Source organism: Neodiprion fabricii, chromosome 3 (genome assembly GCF_021155785.1).
Source record: "Neodiprion fabricii isolate iyNeoFabr1 chromosome 3, iyNeoFabr1.1, whole genome shotgun sequence".
NCBI classification, from domain to species: Eukaryota; Metazoa; Arthropoda; class Insecta; order Hymenoptera; family Diprionidae; genus Neodiprion; species Neodiprion fabricii.
The window spans coordinates 25,104,686-25,123,799 of NC_060241.1; the positions used below are offsets into that span (position 1 = coordinate 25,104,686).

At 40.1% G+C, this 19,114-nt stretch overlaps 1 protein-coding gene across 7 annotated transcripts in view; it reads right to left on the bottom strand.

The window, feature by feature from the left end:
- LOC124177706 (optomotor-blind protein-like) overlaps nucleotides 1–19,114 on the bottom strand; it is an 84,666-nt gene that overhangs the window by 45,973 nt on the left and 19,579 nt on the right. For 3 of the 7 annotated variants that reach the window (XM_046560382.1, XM_046560381.1, XM_046560377.1), the window contains one exon: nucleotides 1,840–1,953. The exons of 1 other annotated variant lie outside the window; for it this stretch is intronic. In XM_046560382.1, coding sequence (XP_046416338.1) covers nucleotides 1,840–1,953 — 114 coding nt within the window. Of the gene's footprint in view, nucleotides 1–1,296; nucleotides 1,411–1,839; nucleotides 1,954–19,114 lie in introns of all 7 variants that reach the window. 3 more of the 7 variants (XM_046560380.1, XM_046560379.1, XM_046560378.1) reach the window with 1 other exon arrangement.

Genomic DNA, 19,114 nt, shown 5'->3' on the forward strand with positions numbered 1-19,114 from the left:
CACATCTCGACTCGGTCATGAATGTCCTGCAGCATCTCTTGTTGTCAGTCTCCGTAATTCGCTGCGGTCGCTATTCGATTCTCTCTCTTACTGTCATTGCGTATCAAAATGACAGAGACATAGAGATCCTCGACTTGTTGGCAGTGTAAAGATATTCTATCACAAATGGGTATAAGGAACGGTAGGGTATAAACTAACAATTTAAGCTTTCGCATGAAAAACATCGTGTACCAACCGTACACCGCACAGAAACCGTGTAACCTCCAGACTGCGGGAAAGACGCAGCGGAATTTCAGACTTCGTCTTTACCAGTCTCTTTCACCGAATTCACACGCACTTTCATTACTGTACATTCAATCTCCGTATCACTTTTGCAGATTATAATATTTAGAAACCGTTGTGAAGAATCTCTGCTGCAGCCGGATGCGAATGCATGCGCCATCCCCATACACGTCGAACATAAACTCTGCGAGAATTGATCAGAAATTTTCAAATTTATCTATACGTTATTATGTCTATATATAAATAAGTGTATAATAAAAGACTCAAACATATCCCGCATATTTCTAACCAAGGCGGATCAACCAACCGATGCTTTGCAGAAAGAATAAAGTTTATCGATCACAGGTTGTTTTTTTCTTTTTTTTTTTTTTCTCTCACACGCTTTACTCTTGTACATCGCACTTGATATTTGATAATTGCGGATAAGTAAGTAAATTCTGATCGCGCATTCCTGTAAAACGATCATCATGTTCAGTCTAACAATTGACAGTGGTCAACGAACCAATTATATCGTGCTAAAATATGACAGTAAATATTATTTTTCTTTGTTTATTTTCATTGCGGTTACGACGAGTATGGGGAATTGTTCGCAGCGCAAGGTCCACACGTATATATATTTATATATAATATGTATACCTGAAGTAACGATCGTGAACAACGTGCTGTATTAGGTACATACGAAGAAACGATCAACGAACCGAGGACAAGCATATTCATTCGATGAAGGAAAGATTCTTTGGAATTGGTTTTTCTCTTTTTCTTTCTTTTAAAAGCACATTAAAATTAACCGAAGTCTCCGTATGAGCCCAAAGTACGTGAAGAGCGTCGAGTCCATTTCCTCACGAATGCACATACATCATGTGCGTACGTATATGTATAATATATGCGCTCTGCTATTCGACACACATGCAACGCGGACAACTAGCGCGATTATATATAATAATAGGTTGATTATATGATTTCGGACCCGACGCGCCACTTTCTTCGCCGTGAATAAATAGACGTGATAGTCACCTGTTATGAAACTTATAACGGCACTCGTCGGATGCCACGATGTCCATAAGAAGGATGTAGCTAGCCTGTCTGTCTAATCCGGATATCCTCACTTTATACGCGGGGAACATGCGTCTGCGAACAATTTGCAATCGCAAAAGCAACACTCCATTAGCTTTTGGCTGTCCACCGCAGGGTCATCGATGTTTCATGTGTATACATAGATACATGTCATCATTATCATTATCATTATCATTATCATGTTACAAGTATAATATGTTGGTTATGGTGAAACGTATTTTGCCGGATGTTTTTCCGATCGTTTTAGTTTTTCCTTTCATCCTCACAAGAAACAGCAAACCACGCGAAACAATGATAGCTGCGGGATGGATTCGCCGTCTGCCGCAACCCGCCAAAAGTCGCGTTGCTTGAAAAAAATTCCGTTTGGGGAAATCGGCAGTCAGTCAGTCAGTCAGTCAGTCAGTCAGTCAGTCAGACAGGCAGGCAGGCAGGCAGAGGGTTCAATCGAAATCCCGTTATATCCCCGAGATTGGGAATTTATACCTGTTGTGGAATTTGTATCTGTAGTCGTCGGCAGCAACGATGTCCAGTAAGAGGATGTACTTCGCCTTGGCGTCGAGGCCGGACACCCGGAACTTCATTTGCGGGAACATCTGCCTGGACCCGCCAGTATACAACAGTTGCATTCGAATTAGATCCTCGAGAATTCGTTTGATCCTCGGAAAATTAATCAAGGTTGTGGGGTGATTAATTATCGGGAGTGCCTCCAATTACTTCGTCAAATTCTGTACCCACGTCGAGAGGAAATCACGAGTACCAACTTTCGTCTTAGGTACGTATATAATGTATATAACGGACGACAATCTCTACTCGAGAAAGCGAAGGATACTTCGCGTAAATAATCAACTAACCGCCGAAACTTGGCTGATCCTATGTACTTCGGAATGTATTTATACACAAATACATACGCATAGTCCGTCTGCTCGTTAGGTACAGAATTAGACCCGGTTAAAATCGGAATTAATTGCGAGGGTGAAATAAGGGCGGGCGTCGATTCCGGGGGAGGAGCTGATGAAAATTGTATTTAAGCGTGAAGAAGGGGAAGAAAAAATAAGATACAAGAAAAATCAACACCGGAGAAGGAATGAATATAATATTATGTTTCAACGATGGGCGACGATGAGCGATCGTGAAATTTTCCCCAGCGGTCTGTGATCCTCGCCCCTCGCATGCGCCATCCATTCGGCTCCTCGATCCGAATACATTTTTATAAGCTGGAAAGACTGCGGTTCTCGTTGCTTATATATAAGAAACAAAAATTACAACATGGTAACACAAAATGATCGGATACATAATGATACTCTATTTATATGCATACACGGGGCTGAGAGTAATTAAAATAACATCATAATAAACAAATCATGCAAATGTGTATAAAGTAAGATTTCGAACGCCATGAATTCAGTTTATACGAGTTTCTACAGACTCGCGATATCGTCTGCCGGTGAATTAATGGTCAGTTTCTTAACGAATCATTATTTTGATGTACAGGCATACCTTTCACTTTTTCTTCGATCGGTTAATAACAATTGCTGGTAGAAACCATGATTATAAATACACACTTGTTACACTCTGAGCGGGTGAAAAAAAGAAATTACGAAACGCAGGCCTCGTTGATTCGGACGGTAGACTCTACATAACAAGATAATAATATTGGCCGAGGGATTGTTGTATGGGTCAATAAAATTGACACTGATTTCGACTGTCAACGAGCGAGACCACCTTCTGTCGCAAATCGATAACTTTTTCAACAACAAACGTTTTATTTCCTGCTACTACGTATGCGCAAATTACAGCGCTGCTCACTGTACAAACCAAAAACTTGGTATTGCTATTTGCTGACGCGTTAATCGTTTCAACAAAATTTACATCAGTGCCAATCTTTGTGGCTCACAGAAGTAAAAAAAAAAAATTGACGACTCTGTTATATTCAACCGAGGTAAGTCAATAATTGTGCAAAGTATTTTTCGATTCAATATTCAGAAAAGTAATAGAAGAAAGTTGATAATACCTCACGAATCACGGTTTTGCACTTGCGTAACAAACACTACATGATATGCGTGCCTATTTGCCTAGGAAATATACGGGAGAATTTCAATTTCCAGCCAGCCTGTAAGAGCATAGCGAATAGCGCTACCAGATACGTGCATGAGCGCATTTAAGGCCACCCTGGAAGCCAGAGGCTGCGCCGATTACCGCGCAGGACCGATTCTGCTTCTCACAATCGGCTGTATGCAGAGCTGCGCGAAGCGAGCGGCTTATTAGCGGACGCGCACGCGCACACCAAGAAGTTGCGGAAGCCCCGCAGCGGCGGGGGAGGGAGGGGAGAAAATAATGGAAGAGGGAGCTGCTGCAGTCTAGCCTAATAAGGCAGCCGAGCATCACCGTCGCACGTTAATGGCATGCATAAGTAGACACTCCGATGTGCAGAAAATGCGTTGACGCATTTGCGAGGAAATCAAACTTTTCGAACTACGGTTATGATCGATATGAGATGAGCAAACTGTCCCTCAAAATACCGGAACAAAATCTTCTATGTGCCGAAGTATACTGAATTTTTTTTTTAATTTTTTTCGTATTGATAGGGTTAATTAACATTTAAGATTTGGATGAATTAATCGGATAACAGAAGAAACTCTGAGCGTTTCAAATAACAAATGAAATATTTGTGTACATTTTTGGTAGTTATAAACTTCATGTGGACTGAACTTTTGCAAATTTCACTTGAGCTCGTAAAATAATGAAGTTCAGACGAATCATAATTGAAATGAAATAATTTCTACAAACTTTGCACGAGTTGGACAACTTGACTTAAATCGAAACGTGAAAGTCTTGCACAGCAAAAGTGCTCGATATTTTTCAACGGTGTGAAAATTTTCTGAAGCCAATTTCACCCTGATTTTTTCCTTCTATGTCAGTAAATTTGTAAATCTCAAAAATTTTGTTGAAACGTAGCAAAAAGTAAACCAGAATATTTGAAAGAAATCACGAAGCTGAAGCTAGCAGCCACAGTTAGCAGCTGAACATGTTAAAGTTTTCGGAAATAAAAAAATGCTGTTCAATTTTATCCTGATAATTTTACAAAATTATTAAGGATTCAAAGTAATTTAACAATATTTTGATTTTCAGGCTTCATTACCTTATTCGAATGACCATTCGAACGTTTGGCTGCCAACTTCAGCCTCGTCAGAAATCAACGGTTGTACAACATAATTTAAAATTCTATGTTTTTTTAACAGAAAATAGTTGAAATTCCTCCAGACTTTGCCGTAGCGAAAAATTCTAAATTTCATAATCGCAATGTGCAGTTTATAACACCTCGCGGAGGGCAGATATGAACGCGCATGCAAGAGAACGGGACGCCGTGAATCGCACTAGAGGGTTGAGGGTCGTCATTAGAAGCTCGCCATGCGATATTTTCCCTCGAATAATTAATCCGAGAGGGGTTAAACTGGTCTGCGGCAACGGCGATGAAGGTACGCGACGCTTCGCTGCGGAGGAACGCTCTTCACGAATAAGCGATGAGGGGATAACTGACCGCGCGCCATCCGAAAATCGTTATTCCACGGAAACTCGGTTCGAATTTATGCAAACAACTTCAATATCGGTATCGGTGTACCGATGCGGTCTATTAGCATAATTAGGTGTCATAAACATGTCGTCTGGCCCGGGGGCGTGGGACAATGGAGCCGGAGACGAAGCGGTAAACCGAGGGACCCCTGCCCTCCTTACCTATGGTCACCTTTACCTGCAGGGGCTCGACTCCTCGGCTCGACCACGACCACGCTACTTCACATTCTCCAGATCCTAATGGGCCACTTTCTGTTTCGTTTATTCGAGTCTGACGGTCGCTTCGCGGTCGGAATCTGCCGATTTTTTGGCGACACTTTGATTCTTTGATAAATACTGATTTTTTCTTTATTAAACAATTTTACTCGGGCTTTTTGTTTAGTCACTTCTCAGGTACTTGTATCATTCCGGAACGACTGTAAATTTCGCCGATTTTTTTATTTTACGCGAGCAAAAAGAAAACGAAGGAGTTTTACTGGTGCAAAAACTGGCATAACGAATATCAAAACCATTTACTCGTATAGTGTGGTTGATATATTATTGTTCGAAATTTATTTTATCTTGACGAATTTAAAACCTCGATTAATAGTCGATTATTAATCGAAGTGTGCCTAATTTTTATGTACAATGAAACGGCAAGATGCACGAAAATCGAGAAGGCAGCAATTGTAAGTTGTCAAATAAGTCAATGTATATATATATAATTAAAAAATACCAGTCACGCAGTACGGAACAGCTTCTGCGTGTAAACGGCCGTTGCGAGTTACGCACTCGAATCGTCTCTGAATAAATAAATCCACACGCCTGCCTAGGTCGGACCTGAAGAGCAAGGCCCGAATTTAATTCTATTACAATAGGTAATAGGATTAAAGGAAAAGAAGTAAGGAAGCGGCTACTGGGCGTGACCCTTGCTACGCGTGTCTAATTGCCTGCCGGTTTCTCGGAGTATGTTTACCAACCCCCGGCGGCGCCAATGTCGCCGCTTTCTTTGTCCGCTTCTAAATGTGGAACTAGTATTGTCTTGGAATCGGTAACACAACGAGAGATAATTGCAGCCGTGTAATAAATGAGTTTAATTCAAAGCTGTGAGTAATAATTCTGATCTCCGAGCTTCCGATAGGTACAATTAGAAATTCTATGTCTATGGAGTATGTACACACAACTGAATATTCACAGACCTGAAATTATTCGATCATTCAGAATTCCGACGTTTCAGATTTTTCAACCTTTTCATTTTCGCACTTTTGGAACTTTGATTTGTCGGAGTTACCCCCTTTCGGAATTTTGCCCTTAGGGGCCATTCGAAACTTTGACGTTTTAGACAAAATTTAATTTCTTTAAGTTTTGCCACCAAAAACTTTTCAAATTCGGAATTTCAACCCCGCCTCTACCCACCGCGTTAGTGATTGTAATTTATCGATGAGTTCTGCAAACTTGAGCCTCCCCGGTCTAAGCTTTGAAATTAGCCAGATAACGCTTACAAATCTAGATCTTCGAACTGCCTGAAAAACTGTGAACAATTCACTATCCGGTCCTCGTGAAATGCTCAACGATTGATCCTAACAATCCCGAATTTCATGAAATCCTAAAGGAGTAATTTAGATCTCTCCTTAGCTCGATGGTACAATTTCTAAATTAGCCAATGGTTGCCATAAAAAAGAAAAATAAACCAACAAAAGCGAGCTCGCATTTGTCCCGCGGGATTTGACAGGTATCATCGTGTGTGATACGAGTAGGTATAAATGTCGCGTAGCGAGTAAGCTGACGGAAGGAGATCGGTGCAGGTATATTATAAGGTAGAAAATAGTAGTCTCCGTTCTTTGTGAAGCATCTCGTACAAGGAAGCATCTGCTTAGTGTTTGCCGCGGACGCTTTGAATCGAGGAATAGCTAAACTAGCGCCTATGCGGTGTGCTTTAGCGGTAGACACGCGGCGTGTATCGGGAGGAGCAGCACTCAAAACTGAAAACCACACATTCACGCCGGCCCTCAAAGCTGTAAGCCGGATTATCCCCGCTGTGAGAGGCAAAACATGTCACGTGATCCCAGAGAAAAGCTCCCGGATTCTACAGCAAGAAATATAACGTCTTCTTTTCAAATACCCGCGTTATACGGTATACGCGTGTTATTCCATGGGTGACCATACCTCGGCAGTCTCACGTGAATACACACGTTGGCCAATCAAAAACCCAGTGATATCTTCTTTTTTCTTGTTTTTTTCTCACTTGCAGGCACTCCAGAGTGATTTTTAAGCCTCCTCTTCAATTATGACTCGAACAGCGTCGCGAAAACGTGTTTAAAAAATGACCAATTCACGTCACGAACCTTGTCATACGCCTAAAGTGAATCAAATTTTGCATTAGGAAATTATACGCACAATAAAATCCAATTAGACGTATATAGAAGTGAAATCCCATGAGTCGAATCAACTTGGGATGATGCGTCGCACGTGAGTTACAAGAGTCGGATGGCGGTTAACGGCACCTCGGTAGACAATGTAGTCATAAAATTGAATCTAAATCTCTCATGGTTAAAATCGTGTTTCCACTGCCGAGACTGATTTCATAAGAATTTAAAACAAGCCGGCTGGTCGGCTGCATGTATACGTGCAAGTTTACATGATGGCATCGAGTGATTTAACATGATTTCACGTAGCTTTAAATGAATTCTAGTGACTCCGTACGTGTGTGGACGTCGGGTGAATTTGAAATCACTCCTCATGCGCTCGTGTCGATGCGTACAAGCGCGTTTACGTATCTACACACGTATACGTATGTAATATACCTGATCTTGACTATTTATGAATGGTTAACTACTCGAGATGTATTGACACTGTATTCAACTCACGCTTGCCGAGACTAATTGCTCAGAGATCATTAGCGTAAAACAATCTTGTCGAGTTAAAACAACCACACCCAAATAACCGGATGGAACCGATTCATGAATTTCGTTAAAAATCATGCGATAAAAACTACGTAAGCCAATAGAAAAAAAATATTACAATATTCAACTACACGTCCTTGTACATATCTACATATGCTGTACTGACTGCACAGTTGGGCCGGTTAAATTAGCCTTCGTTGATGGAAAGGCGCGTGTTAAACTACACGGTGAAATGACGAAAGGAGTGAAAATGAATAAAAAATTAATAAAATTCGTTCACATCCTAACGCGGTCGTTTCGTACTGGGTAAAACGATCGGTCACGTTTAGGAAATGTATAACAGTACGCATCTGGAAAAGTTGGGCCTTTCAACGAAATCACCTGATCCGAACATGCGACGATGTACGAAAATATATAACGTATAAGGGCGAAAAAGGGGGAAAAGGAAAAGGAGAAGAGATCCATTAGGTTTCTTTCGCCGTGTCACAGGGCACGAGCAAAAGAAACGCGGTCATGCGAAGCTTCTGCAACTTGATGGATGGATATTGTCTCGACCGTTTGAAGCTAGGGTTAGATAAGGTCTTTACCAGGTCGGTACTAAAATAGGTAAAATAAGCATGAAGAAACACAGAACCTGCAGCCGTCAGAAATGTCAGAGTGTCGTTGTTCTTTTCTTCCATTTCTATCCTAAATATGTGAAAGAAACGAGAGTTCGACGTCTATAAGGACGGAGGAAGATTATTGCCGGTACATATATACGCGTATAGAAACGTCCGAGTGACTTATACCCCTGGTTTACGACCGCGTCTTCTTTCCTCTTCCGGGGATAGGCCAACCCGGTCCTCAACCTGCGACCCTGCCCTACGTTATCCGCGTTCCTTTCCACCAGACATACCAGACCTCGGAAAGTTCCCCAAGAATCGAACAGATTTTGGATTTAATGGATTTTAGTCGGATAGTTAAGGGAACTATCACAACTCTCAGATTATGGTCACGAACGATTTTGCCCCAAGTTCATTCAAACGTTGTTCCACGTTCGAAAACCGTTCCAGTAAGCACGTTGCATGATCCCGGTGTCAGTAGTCGGGATTTGGGTTTGTTAAAATCATGCGGCTGCGGGTTCGAATTGACATACTGTCAAAATGTTTGTTTAGATCGTTCAAAGAATGACGGAAGCGGTTATTTCTACGGCATAAACATTCGATGAAACGGAACACGAATGCCAAACTTTTGCCAAGTAATAAAATTTATCTGTTACTGGCGCAAGTTTGCGGATTGACGAATCTTAATTGTAGGGTATAAAAGCAATTCTGGCTATATCATTGTAATTGTCGAGACTTTTTTTTTTGCTCGGATCGCAATACACTGGACGCAAAATATAACCCGAGTCTACTAAAAGTGTTGAGACAATAGTCAAATTTTCGGATTATTAATTCGCACGAAATCATGATTTGCCGCAAGCTGCACGAGCTACCGCATATTAAACCTCTTGAAAGGCGTGAAACGAGTCAGGATCGTGACTTTGTATTCGTATCTCTTGCATAAAAACAAACAGCGGATATTTCCTGCAATAATTCATCTGGAGATGATGATGCAGATAGTGTGATTAGTCTGCGACAAATGACTGTATTAACCTCGGCTATTAACCTCCCGGGTATTGTATCATTGTAATTATTAAAATAACAAGATACTAATTAAAATTTGTAGCGCTGTTAAAACTGAATAGGCACAACACGTATAAAATTGTACACACACATTTCAGCGGAGAAAAAATTTGTAAAACATGAATACGCCGAGGTAGAAGCAACGTTTGTAAAAACATCTGTTTTTATTACACCAAGTAAATCCTCCCAACCCTTTTCTCTTGACGAATCAACCATCGAAATATTGAAATAAACAGAGATTCGATCGATTGGCTCGTGAAAGAACACGGCTCAAGACTATCTATCAGCAGAGTTAAGAACGTATTGTTATATAATAATTGATATCGGATGTACCGTAAAAGTGATTCGAAATGACTTGGAAATTTCTCAAGCTTTTTTTAATTTCGGAGGTTCTGCTCCAGTTTCAAACAACAGTTCATATCGAGATCTTAGTTCGCGTCGAACCTGATCCCAGTATCGGCCTAAAATCCCATACCACATTCAGACCAAACCGACCAGCTCTTAAATATTATATTCCCTCGGTTTCTCCGAGAGGCGGTCCGAACTTTTCGACGACGGTAGAAGAAGCAATAAGCGGGCACACAGCGAGTGAGATGGCTATACGCATATGTATGTATAGGTTGTCAGGAGGTGGCGACAGGTGAGCCTGGTTAATTGATCAACGGAATGACGTCGGTTGAAAGGAGCTTAGCTTGATATAACGGTGGGAAAAGCGAACGGACAATTGCCGGAGTTCTAAGAGAGCCGCTCTCTCGGCGAATGCAGTGCGCTTGCTTCACACACCACATCCATCCGTAGGACTTGCACGCGTGAAATGATACACGGCAAAGCGCAATAGTCACGAATCGAAGTTGGTTCGGCGGGTATGAACTCGTGTAGAGCAACCTGCGGGTATAAATCGAAGGGAATGATAATTTATCGCCCGTCGTTAGCACTCGCGAAGCAGTTGTTCGCAGGTTCCTGCACTGATATACAGGCGAAAAGGATATGGCGTACATATATATCGGAGAACTCCGGTAGCCTCGAGTTAATTTATTTTATCGCGCAACGCCGAGCAATGATTTGTTTACATCCTTCTCTCACCGAGTCGAGCACGCATTTATTGCACTTATATTGCTCCGGCCGTACGCGTAAGTCTGTTGCATTTTGCGGATTAACGATTGAACGAAAACTTCGATACGTTTATTGTACACTCAATTTCTACTTAGACTACAATGCTGTTTTATTAGTATATTTATCATCGTAGTTCACCGCCTGCAAGGAAAGAAAATATACGATATATGCGTAATTGTTAACTAATTCAGGCGGACAATTGTAAATTTATGGACACAGTTTCGGGAAAACAATTGTTTGACATGCGGTAAATTTTTATTCATCTTTTCATCTCTCTTGATTATAATTTTCGAGTAACGGTTCACAATATCGATAGTCCTTCAAAATATCATCGATCTAGCAATCTTTTTCCGCCTTTATAGCATTGTAAATTGTACGAATAACAAACCTAACTACAAACTATAATTATAGCAACGTATTAGGAAACTTCTGCTTGTCCACTCGGTCAAAAAACCAAGAAAACCAATGACGGTCAAAGTCCGAACGATTTACTAAAAATTGTTGTTCCTTCCGATTGAAAATACCGCCAAAAATGTACGAATCACACGTATCGCGGGTGAAAAATCGTATCAACGTATAAGAATATGCGAGAAACACGCGAACCGCTGTAGAGGCTGATTATCAGATAAGAAAACGGCCTGTACCTCCAGAGAGACAGTGCATTGGCCGTACGTAGAGGGGAGTTGCGAGGGGGATATAAGAGTTCGAGGTTCTCCCTTGTCGAACAAATCGGTATACAAACGATCCTCGTAAAGCAGTTAAGAAGGTTGGGTTTATATCTGTTGCAGGAGCGTTTCGCCTTTGAGTGCCGGAGCAGCAGCCTCTCGAGGAGCCGTGAGGAAGGAGATGAGCGCGCTGATAGGGATGCGCCGATAGCCGAGGGTCCAGGGCCCGCAGCCTCCTCCTCGGGGACCCCTGCGGCGCGTTGCGTCGAGTCGCCTCGTCGCGTCTCTCGTAGACGTCGCCGCGCGCGGTCGACACAGAAATTTCAGAGTTGCGTCCCCCGGTCGTCCTTTTCTCATTCTTTCTCTTTGCTTTTTATTTTCTCTTCCCCTCCACCTATTTCATTTTTTTTTTTTTTTTTTTTTTTTTATTTTTTTCTTTTTACTATTTCTATTCATTTTTCATAGTGCGTGTCCCTCGTCCTCTCGTCTTATTGTCTCTATGTCTCTTTGTCCCCGAAAAACCGACCGCCCTTTGTTTTAAGTCGGGGAAGGAACGGAAGCGCGGTGAGGGGGGCGAGAGGGGGGTGGGGAGGTGTGAGGGGGGGGGGGGCTCGCTTAAACCGAAATTACACGATTGGCTGCACTCTCGCGGTCGAGAGAAAGATGGAGGATAAAAAAAAAGATGGCAAATTCGTACGGAGAAAGAAGACGAAGAAAGGGATAGAGAAGGAAAAAAGAACAGGAAAAAAAATCCGGACCACCGTCAAACGCGACGCGATGACCAACGTCTGTACGGACAAGGAAAAGTCAGGAACGCGATATATATTTAAAAAAAAAAAGAGGGTTCCGTACGTATGTGTATTGTGTACAAAAAAAATATATATTTTCCAAATCTTTCATATCAAATGTAAAACCTGAAATGGACAAAGCATCACGCAAACCAAAAAGTGTAATAGATCCAGGTACACACCAAACACACACACACACACACAGCCACGACTGTGTACACATATGTAAATGTTATGCGTGTGTGTGTGTGTGTAAGATAGGTGGGTAGGATAATTACGGTAGAAGATTCAATGTAGCTGTTGACCTTTGTGGGAATTACAGCCAACCGGAGGCTACGCTATTTAAGGTTATACTATCGTAACGCGGGTGTATATGTTACATCCATATGTGTGTGGATTGCGTATATAATATAGACGGCAATTACGTTCCCTCACCTTACATACCTAGGATACAACGTCTGGATGTGTATAATATCGAGCTACAGACTCGAGGGAGATATATTCTCACACCTGAGATGCTGCCTAACAAGAACGTCACTGTATAGACACGTATGGCCACGTATGTGTGTAACGTGTGTGTGTGTCAGTGGACACAAAGAAATTTATCGTAAAACAAAATACAGAAGAAAAACCATCAATTGGGTTAAAGGCTAGAATTCCAACTACGCATTTGGACAATTTGAAAAAACTTTATTTGTGCAGGTAATTCATCTCGAATGTAAAACATTATTACACTGTACTAATGTTATTAATTCGTTTCGCTAATCACCTGTAAAATAGGCAAGTTCCGTCAAATTGTCGAGTGGGATGAGATACAAAAAAAAAAAAAAAGGTGTTCGCTTGAAATTTATTTTTACCGATTTCGAAACGGAATAGACGGAGCTTCTGCTATATATATGTATAATAGGTAGCGTACCTAAGTTTGGCTGGCGCCACTCGTTATTTATACGAGGATAGGAAGGAGAGCCGAGAGGTAAGCGAGGGCTGAAGGGGGTCGACGGGCCTTAGGGCCCCGTACCCGAGGTCTCTCGAAGGCGGGAGCCGCCCACTAAATTATTATTTGTTTCTCGAAGGACTATAAACGCCGGGCTGCAGGCTTGCCTCTCCTGCAGGACAGAGCTGCGGTCTTCTCGTCGTGCCTCATCTCTCTGTCTGCGTCCTCTGTCCGAGAGTGCCATACCTTATATCTCGCGTTTATGTGTGCAGCTAAGGTAGAAATTTCTGTCCCGAGGCTCAGGGAGAAGGGTACGTGTATACGCGTAGTATGTATACACGGTAGTATACATATACAGGTAGAGGAGACGAGAGCCAGGTGATATAATGACCGTCCTTCGTTTTTCCATACGCCAACTTTCAACGATATTTCACCTGGGATATAATCTACATCTGGAGGTTACAACTTCTTTCGAAAGAATTTATACACTGTTTTCCCATTCGTTTTTTTTTTTTTGTTTTTTTCATCTCAGAGAATGCGACAATTTTACACTCAGAAAATTATTTGGGCCTGATGAGCAAAATTTGGTCCTGGCTACGAGATTTCAGGGACCATACACATCCGACCAAACGTTATTTCCACACAACCGAAAAGTTTGGTTGATTTTATAGTGCGCGGATAAGGAAACGTTTTAGTAATGTCTGAGAAAAGGTTTGGTACCACAATTCCATAGATTCTGTTGCGATTGAGAAATCAGATCTACAAAGTAAAATCATCTTGTAAAGACTAAAAAATGATCGATTAAATGTAATTTATACTATACATGAGTTATGTGCCACATCAAAGAGATGAAAAAGAAATATGCCGTTGTGAATTGACATGCTTATTCAATGGTATTAGACCACGAATGATTTAATTATGCTGATTATACTAGACAGATACCTGGAGCCCCTCCTAATGACTGCTCATCTCCCTTCTCTTACGAGAAAGGATTTTTAACGCGCTACATAGAATACTTTGCCACCTGAACAAAAAGTTCTGTAGATTTACGATGCAACATATTATTTAATAGCGGTAATGAAACATTAACTCTCATGATTTCGTGAACTTGATCAATCTTCATCCACCGAATAGACTCAGTAGAGTAGGTGTCTGAAGCGATTTAGTTGAATCTACTAGAGATTTGAAAATACCATGAGAACAGTATTATTACATTAAATTAAAATCGAGATTCCGTATCCATAAGTATTATTTCATTCAATTACATTTTTTTTTGCGATATCCAAACAATTATTTCATCAATTTTGGTATTGACAACAAAATTCTGCGTTCCGAAGATAAAGTTTTCTACAATATGCTTCAACAAATTGATTTTTTTAAAAAGGCAAAAAGTTTTCTCTGAGTGTACGATATCGTAAAAATTTTCTTATTCCTCATACCAACACTCCTGACAGCATGAATAAAAAAAAACTTCATTATCTGAACGGAATAGTATTACAATTCGACTTAATTTTACGAAAATTATAAATTCCAGTATACCGAACGCTTGTGTACCTAATTTAATTTCACGTTCAGATGTATCGACTAGACTATATATTTTCGGAACGAAACATGGAATAAATGGAATCTGGTGACAGGTCACGAGACAGTTATTTCTGATTAAGTCGAGTCGACAGATTTGTTTTTTGTGTTTTATCTTCGGTCTCCTCGGCACGCCGACAGTGAAATTGCAATCTCGAATATTATCACGTAATTACTGCTTATGCCGTGCGAAAGCTCAAATATATGATTTGAATTATTAATGCGGGGGTTTTTTTTTTATTTGTTTGGTCATATATATGAAAGTTGGAGAAAATGAAAGTTTTCCTCATTAATCTACCGCGAAACTTTTGAGGGACGAGTGTTTGTAGTTTGAAATTCTTGAACGTACTGCACTTTCACTGCAACGATGCTAACCAATAATAATAAAACCTAGTTATATCAATAAATGAGAACTTTCTGTCGATAAAATTATTTTAACCTGTTCCTCAGCATGTGCAAACGATTCTTCAAGTGATTTAAAAAAAAAAAAACAATCACTTAGAATCTCCACTAATCCATACGATATCGTTACGTAAAATTGTAATTTTCCATCAAGCAAGAATGAATTGGAAACAATCATAACGCAGCAGCTGATGAAGTTGCCGCGAATTTTCTTCTTCGGAAGTGCAAAATCACAGAATTGAACATACCGATGACCACGCGTCGACACTTTAAGAAATGGAGTGCAGACGTTAAAGTTCGAAAGCCTGCACGGAGAAGGAGACGTGGAGAGATGGGGTCCGAGAAAAGGAGGCCATACAGAAACCGAGGTTGAAATTCGTATCAAAAAATGGATCTCGGGATGTTAAAAAGGGAGAGTAGTTTTAGCGCCTCGACTCGCGAATGCAGCCGAGGAGCGTCCTAAGCCGAACTCCTGAGGGCTAAGCTCTGCACGGTCGCATACATAACGAAAGGTAAATCCACAGCCCGTCTCTATTCCGCGGTGAAAACGCCGCTGCGATGAATGAACCCACGCGGTATAATGAATGAACTGGTAAAGAATGTACCGCGAGCCGCGTTGGTGTCGAGGTTTCGCGTACATACGTTAGGGGTACGATGCACAATTTCACCGTGTGCTATCCCTCCGCCTCACAGGCGCCTGTTTCACCGTTGGAAATGAAAACTCGAGCGGAACAGTCAATTCGCAATATATGTATATATATAATATATACGTATACGTATATGTATGAAACTATCACGCGGGTGTGAGAAGGTGCGATTTGCACCGCATGCTGCACCCTATTCAACAGGGACGAGTCGCCTCTGCATGGCCCATGGGTTATAACGACGACGATGGAGAAGGAAAACAGACTGTATAAGAGGCTGCTGCACTTTCTATTTGCACGCCCCCGACACCCTTTTCTATTTGCATTCAGAAATTGGCTGCTTCCACCAGCTCGCTCGCCTCGACACTCCTCGAATTCGTCAACGTTTAAGGGGAACCCGATGCTCCGTGCACCCGCGTCATTGCCCGAAAATTTTTAGCCCCGTCCTTTTTTAATCCAAAATTTGTATTGAAATGACAAGTGGATGGGCGAAGAGCAATTTTCTCGTCTTCACCATTTTCGCAGTGATTCGGTTATACTGTATAATGAGAGAAGCTCGCGAGACGTCGTCAAGAAATCAAAACTTGTACCATTAAAAAATTCAATTTCATTCAAGTAAAAGAGTATACCTTTTATACCTAATTCCAAAAATTGTATATTTTTTATTGCGGGTTGTCGAAATTTCGTAATACTTTTCACAAAAGAAACTCAGAGATGGAATCGTCGGCGAAAAATTGCAATCAACGCACCTTTGGAAGCCTGTATTTGCGTATACGTGTGATGTATTTATTCTGATGGTTTAATACGCTATGTAGGCTGCAAAAACTGCCAGACCTTGGTTCTCAAGTGACAGTGGTTAAAGGGGAGCCCCCTGGCAACGATATCTTCAAGAGGCCATTACTCCGCCATTATGGACACGACTTGATTGGCTTTCACACGAAACTACAGGTCGCGGATTATTACTACAAACGTCCGACTCGCTACAGAATCGTTTGTAGTCGTTTGTAGTACTAATTTTTTCGTTTGTAGTTTCTTGGGAATTTACTACAAACGTCCTACTCGCTTCAGTATCGTTTGTAGTTGTTTGTAGTACCATTTTTCTTCGTTTGTAGTTCCTGCAAAATTCACTACAAACGTCCGACTAGCTTCAGAATCGTTTGTAGTGGTTTTGTACGGTATTAGTAGGATTATATTGTATACGCCGTTCAAAAAAATGTATTTGAAACGAGTGATTGGCTACTTGAGTATTATCCAGTAATTCGCGTATTGTAATGAGATAAATCAGATTTAATTCAAATAAACTCATTGCGATCAAAGATGATTTATTTCGGCAAAATAGATCAAATCTGATTTATTTCACGCTAAGACACGGATTACTGGATATACTCGAGTAACCAAATACTTGTTTCAAATACATTATTTCAACGGCGTATACAATATAAACCTACTAATACTGTCCAAGGGCTACCTACTGATTCAAGACTATTAGAAACAAATTCCATTATAAACAGCTACAAAAGGGAACCAACACTACCAGAAATGACGACAAACGAAACGAAGTTACTACAATCGAAAAAAACAAAAAAAAGTTATTCAAAGCAAAAAAAATTGTACTACAATCAACTACAAGCGATTCTGAAGCGAGACGGATGTTTGTCGTTAATTTTGCAGGAACTACAAACGAAAAAAATGGTAAATAAACAACTTCAAACGTTTCCGAAGCAAGTTCGACGTTTGTAGTAAATTTTGGAGGAATTTTAAACGAAAGAAATTGTACCACAAACAACTACAAGAGATTCCGAAACATTAGTTGACAGCAGGGCCACAGAAATTCTAGCTAAAAAAAAAAGAAAAAAAAAACGTATCTTTTTTTCCTTTTTACTACAAACGAAAACGTCTTCACTACAATCAACTACAAAGGATTCTGTATGGAAATCTACCGATAAATTCGATTTTTTTCAAAATGGGGTGCTGACATTTTTTCAACCCCTTATATTTTTTTTTTTGCACTACTGCAAATGAAATCATTGTTACTAGAAACAACTACCTACAAAAAATCTACAAGAATCAACAAAGAATAGTTAGGTTTTTTCAAGTCGGGTGCTAGGTTCACATAGGTCAAAAACTATCATGTTTTATTAATTCAGATTATACCTGTGCGGAAATAAGGAGATAAAATACGATAAAATGACCGAGATAAAACCGCACAACTCGGTCTTCGAAATATGGAAAATGAAGCTTAGGACTATTTGTAGAATATTTTCAGGTTGATCGTCCAGAAGCGAAATTCAATTTTTTTTTTCAATAATTTAGCCAGAGTCTGCAATTGTGTTTTCAGTTTCAAAGGTCGGTTTTTTCCATTCATATTTATAATCATACCGTACTATAAGTTATATAAATGACGTAAAGAAAAATCAGTCGTGATAATTGGAGGGTAATTAAATCTACTGCACAAATTTGACGTTACAAGCCACAGATTCATTTAGACACCCATATATATATATACATTGTATATATATATTGTATATGTACCTATATAACGTGAATATACATATGTATCAGACATTGAAAACATGGAGGCCATACATAGCGCATACACAGGCAGAGGTGTAACCGCCAATTTCGCGTATCGGAGTTGATTATTTGCCCGGAGGCGGCGATGCCACACCGCGTGGTTGACACGCTAAAGAGCCAAGATGCTGTTATACCCTACAAGGTATAATCCACAAGTATAAGGTATAAGGTATTCCAACTCGATTCGATCGTAATTTTTTTTCTGCTATTTGTCGAATAATTTTTCTTCGTTTTAAATTATTAATTAATTCCAAGAAATTGGAGAGAAAAAGAAAAAAACTCGTTGATAAGTATCATGTTATATATTTTCGCAGTTGAGAAAAATATTCTAACAATTGGTTACGCATTTTTTCAGCTTACATAAATCGATTTGTTGCACACGAAATTTCAATGGCATCTGGAGTACGTAAATTCTGAATTATTATACCTTGAAGAATTTTTTTCGTATAGAACATGAGAAATACTGAAATTATTAAATCCAAGAGAAGTGTGAGTGTGAAAAATTCTTAAACGAATAAAAAAAAAAAAAGTTTGGCGTAACAGTCGAATTGTAATATCACCCGATTTATACACGAATACCCCAGTACTTACATTTTGCGGTGAAATGACATGAATAGTGTTGAAAATATACAGAGATAGAAAAAAATTTACTGAAAAAAAAAGGTTGGAGGGAAACTATTTGTACGAAAAAAAGTAAAGACCAAAAAAATGGTGATAAATAATGAAATAAAAATAAAACAATAAAAAAAAAAAGTAAAAAAACCAGTAAATACAAAATCGAAACGATGGATTTAGTTCCAAGCGAAATACTGACTCAAGAACTTCGAGCATGTTTAATATTAAGAATTTCGAAAAGTCAAGCTAATAGACGCCAGAAAAAATAGCGAATACACTGGGATACGGAGTGTTTCAAGTACGTACGTGCGTGCGTGCGTGTGTGT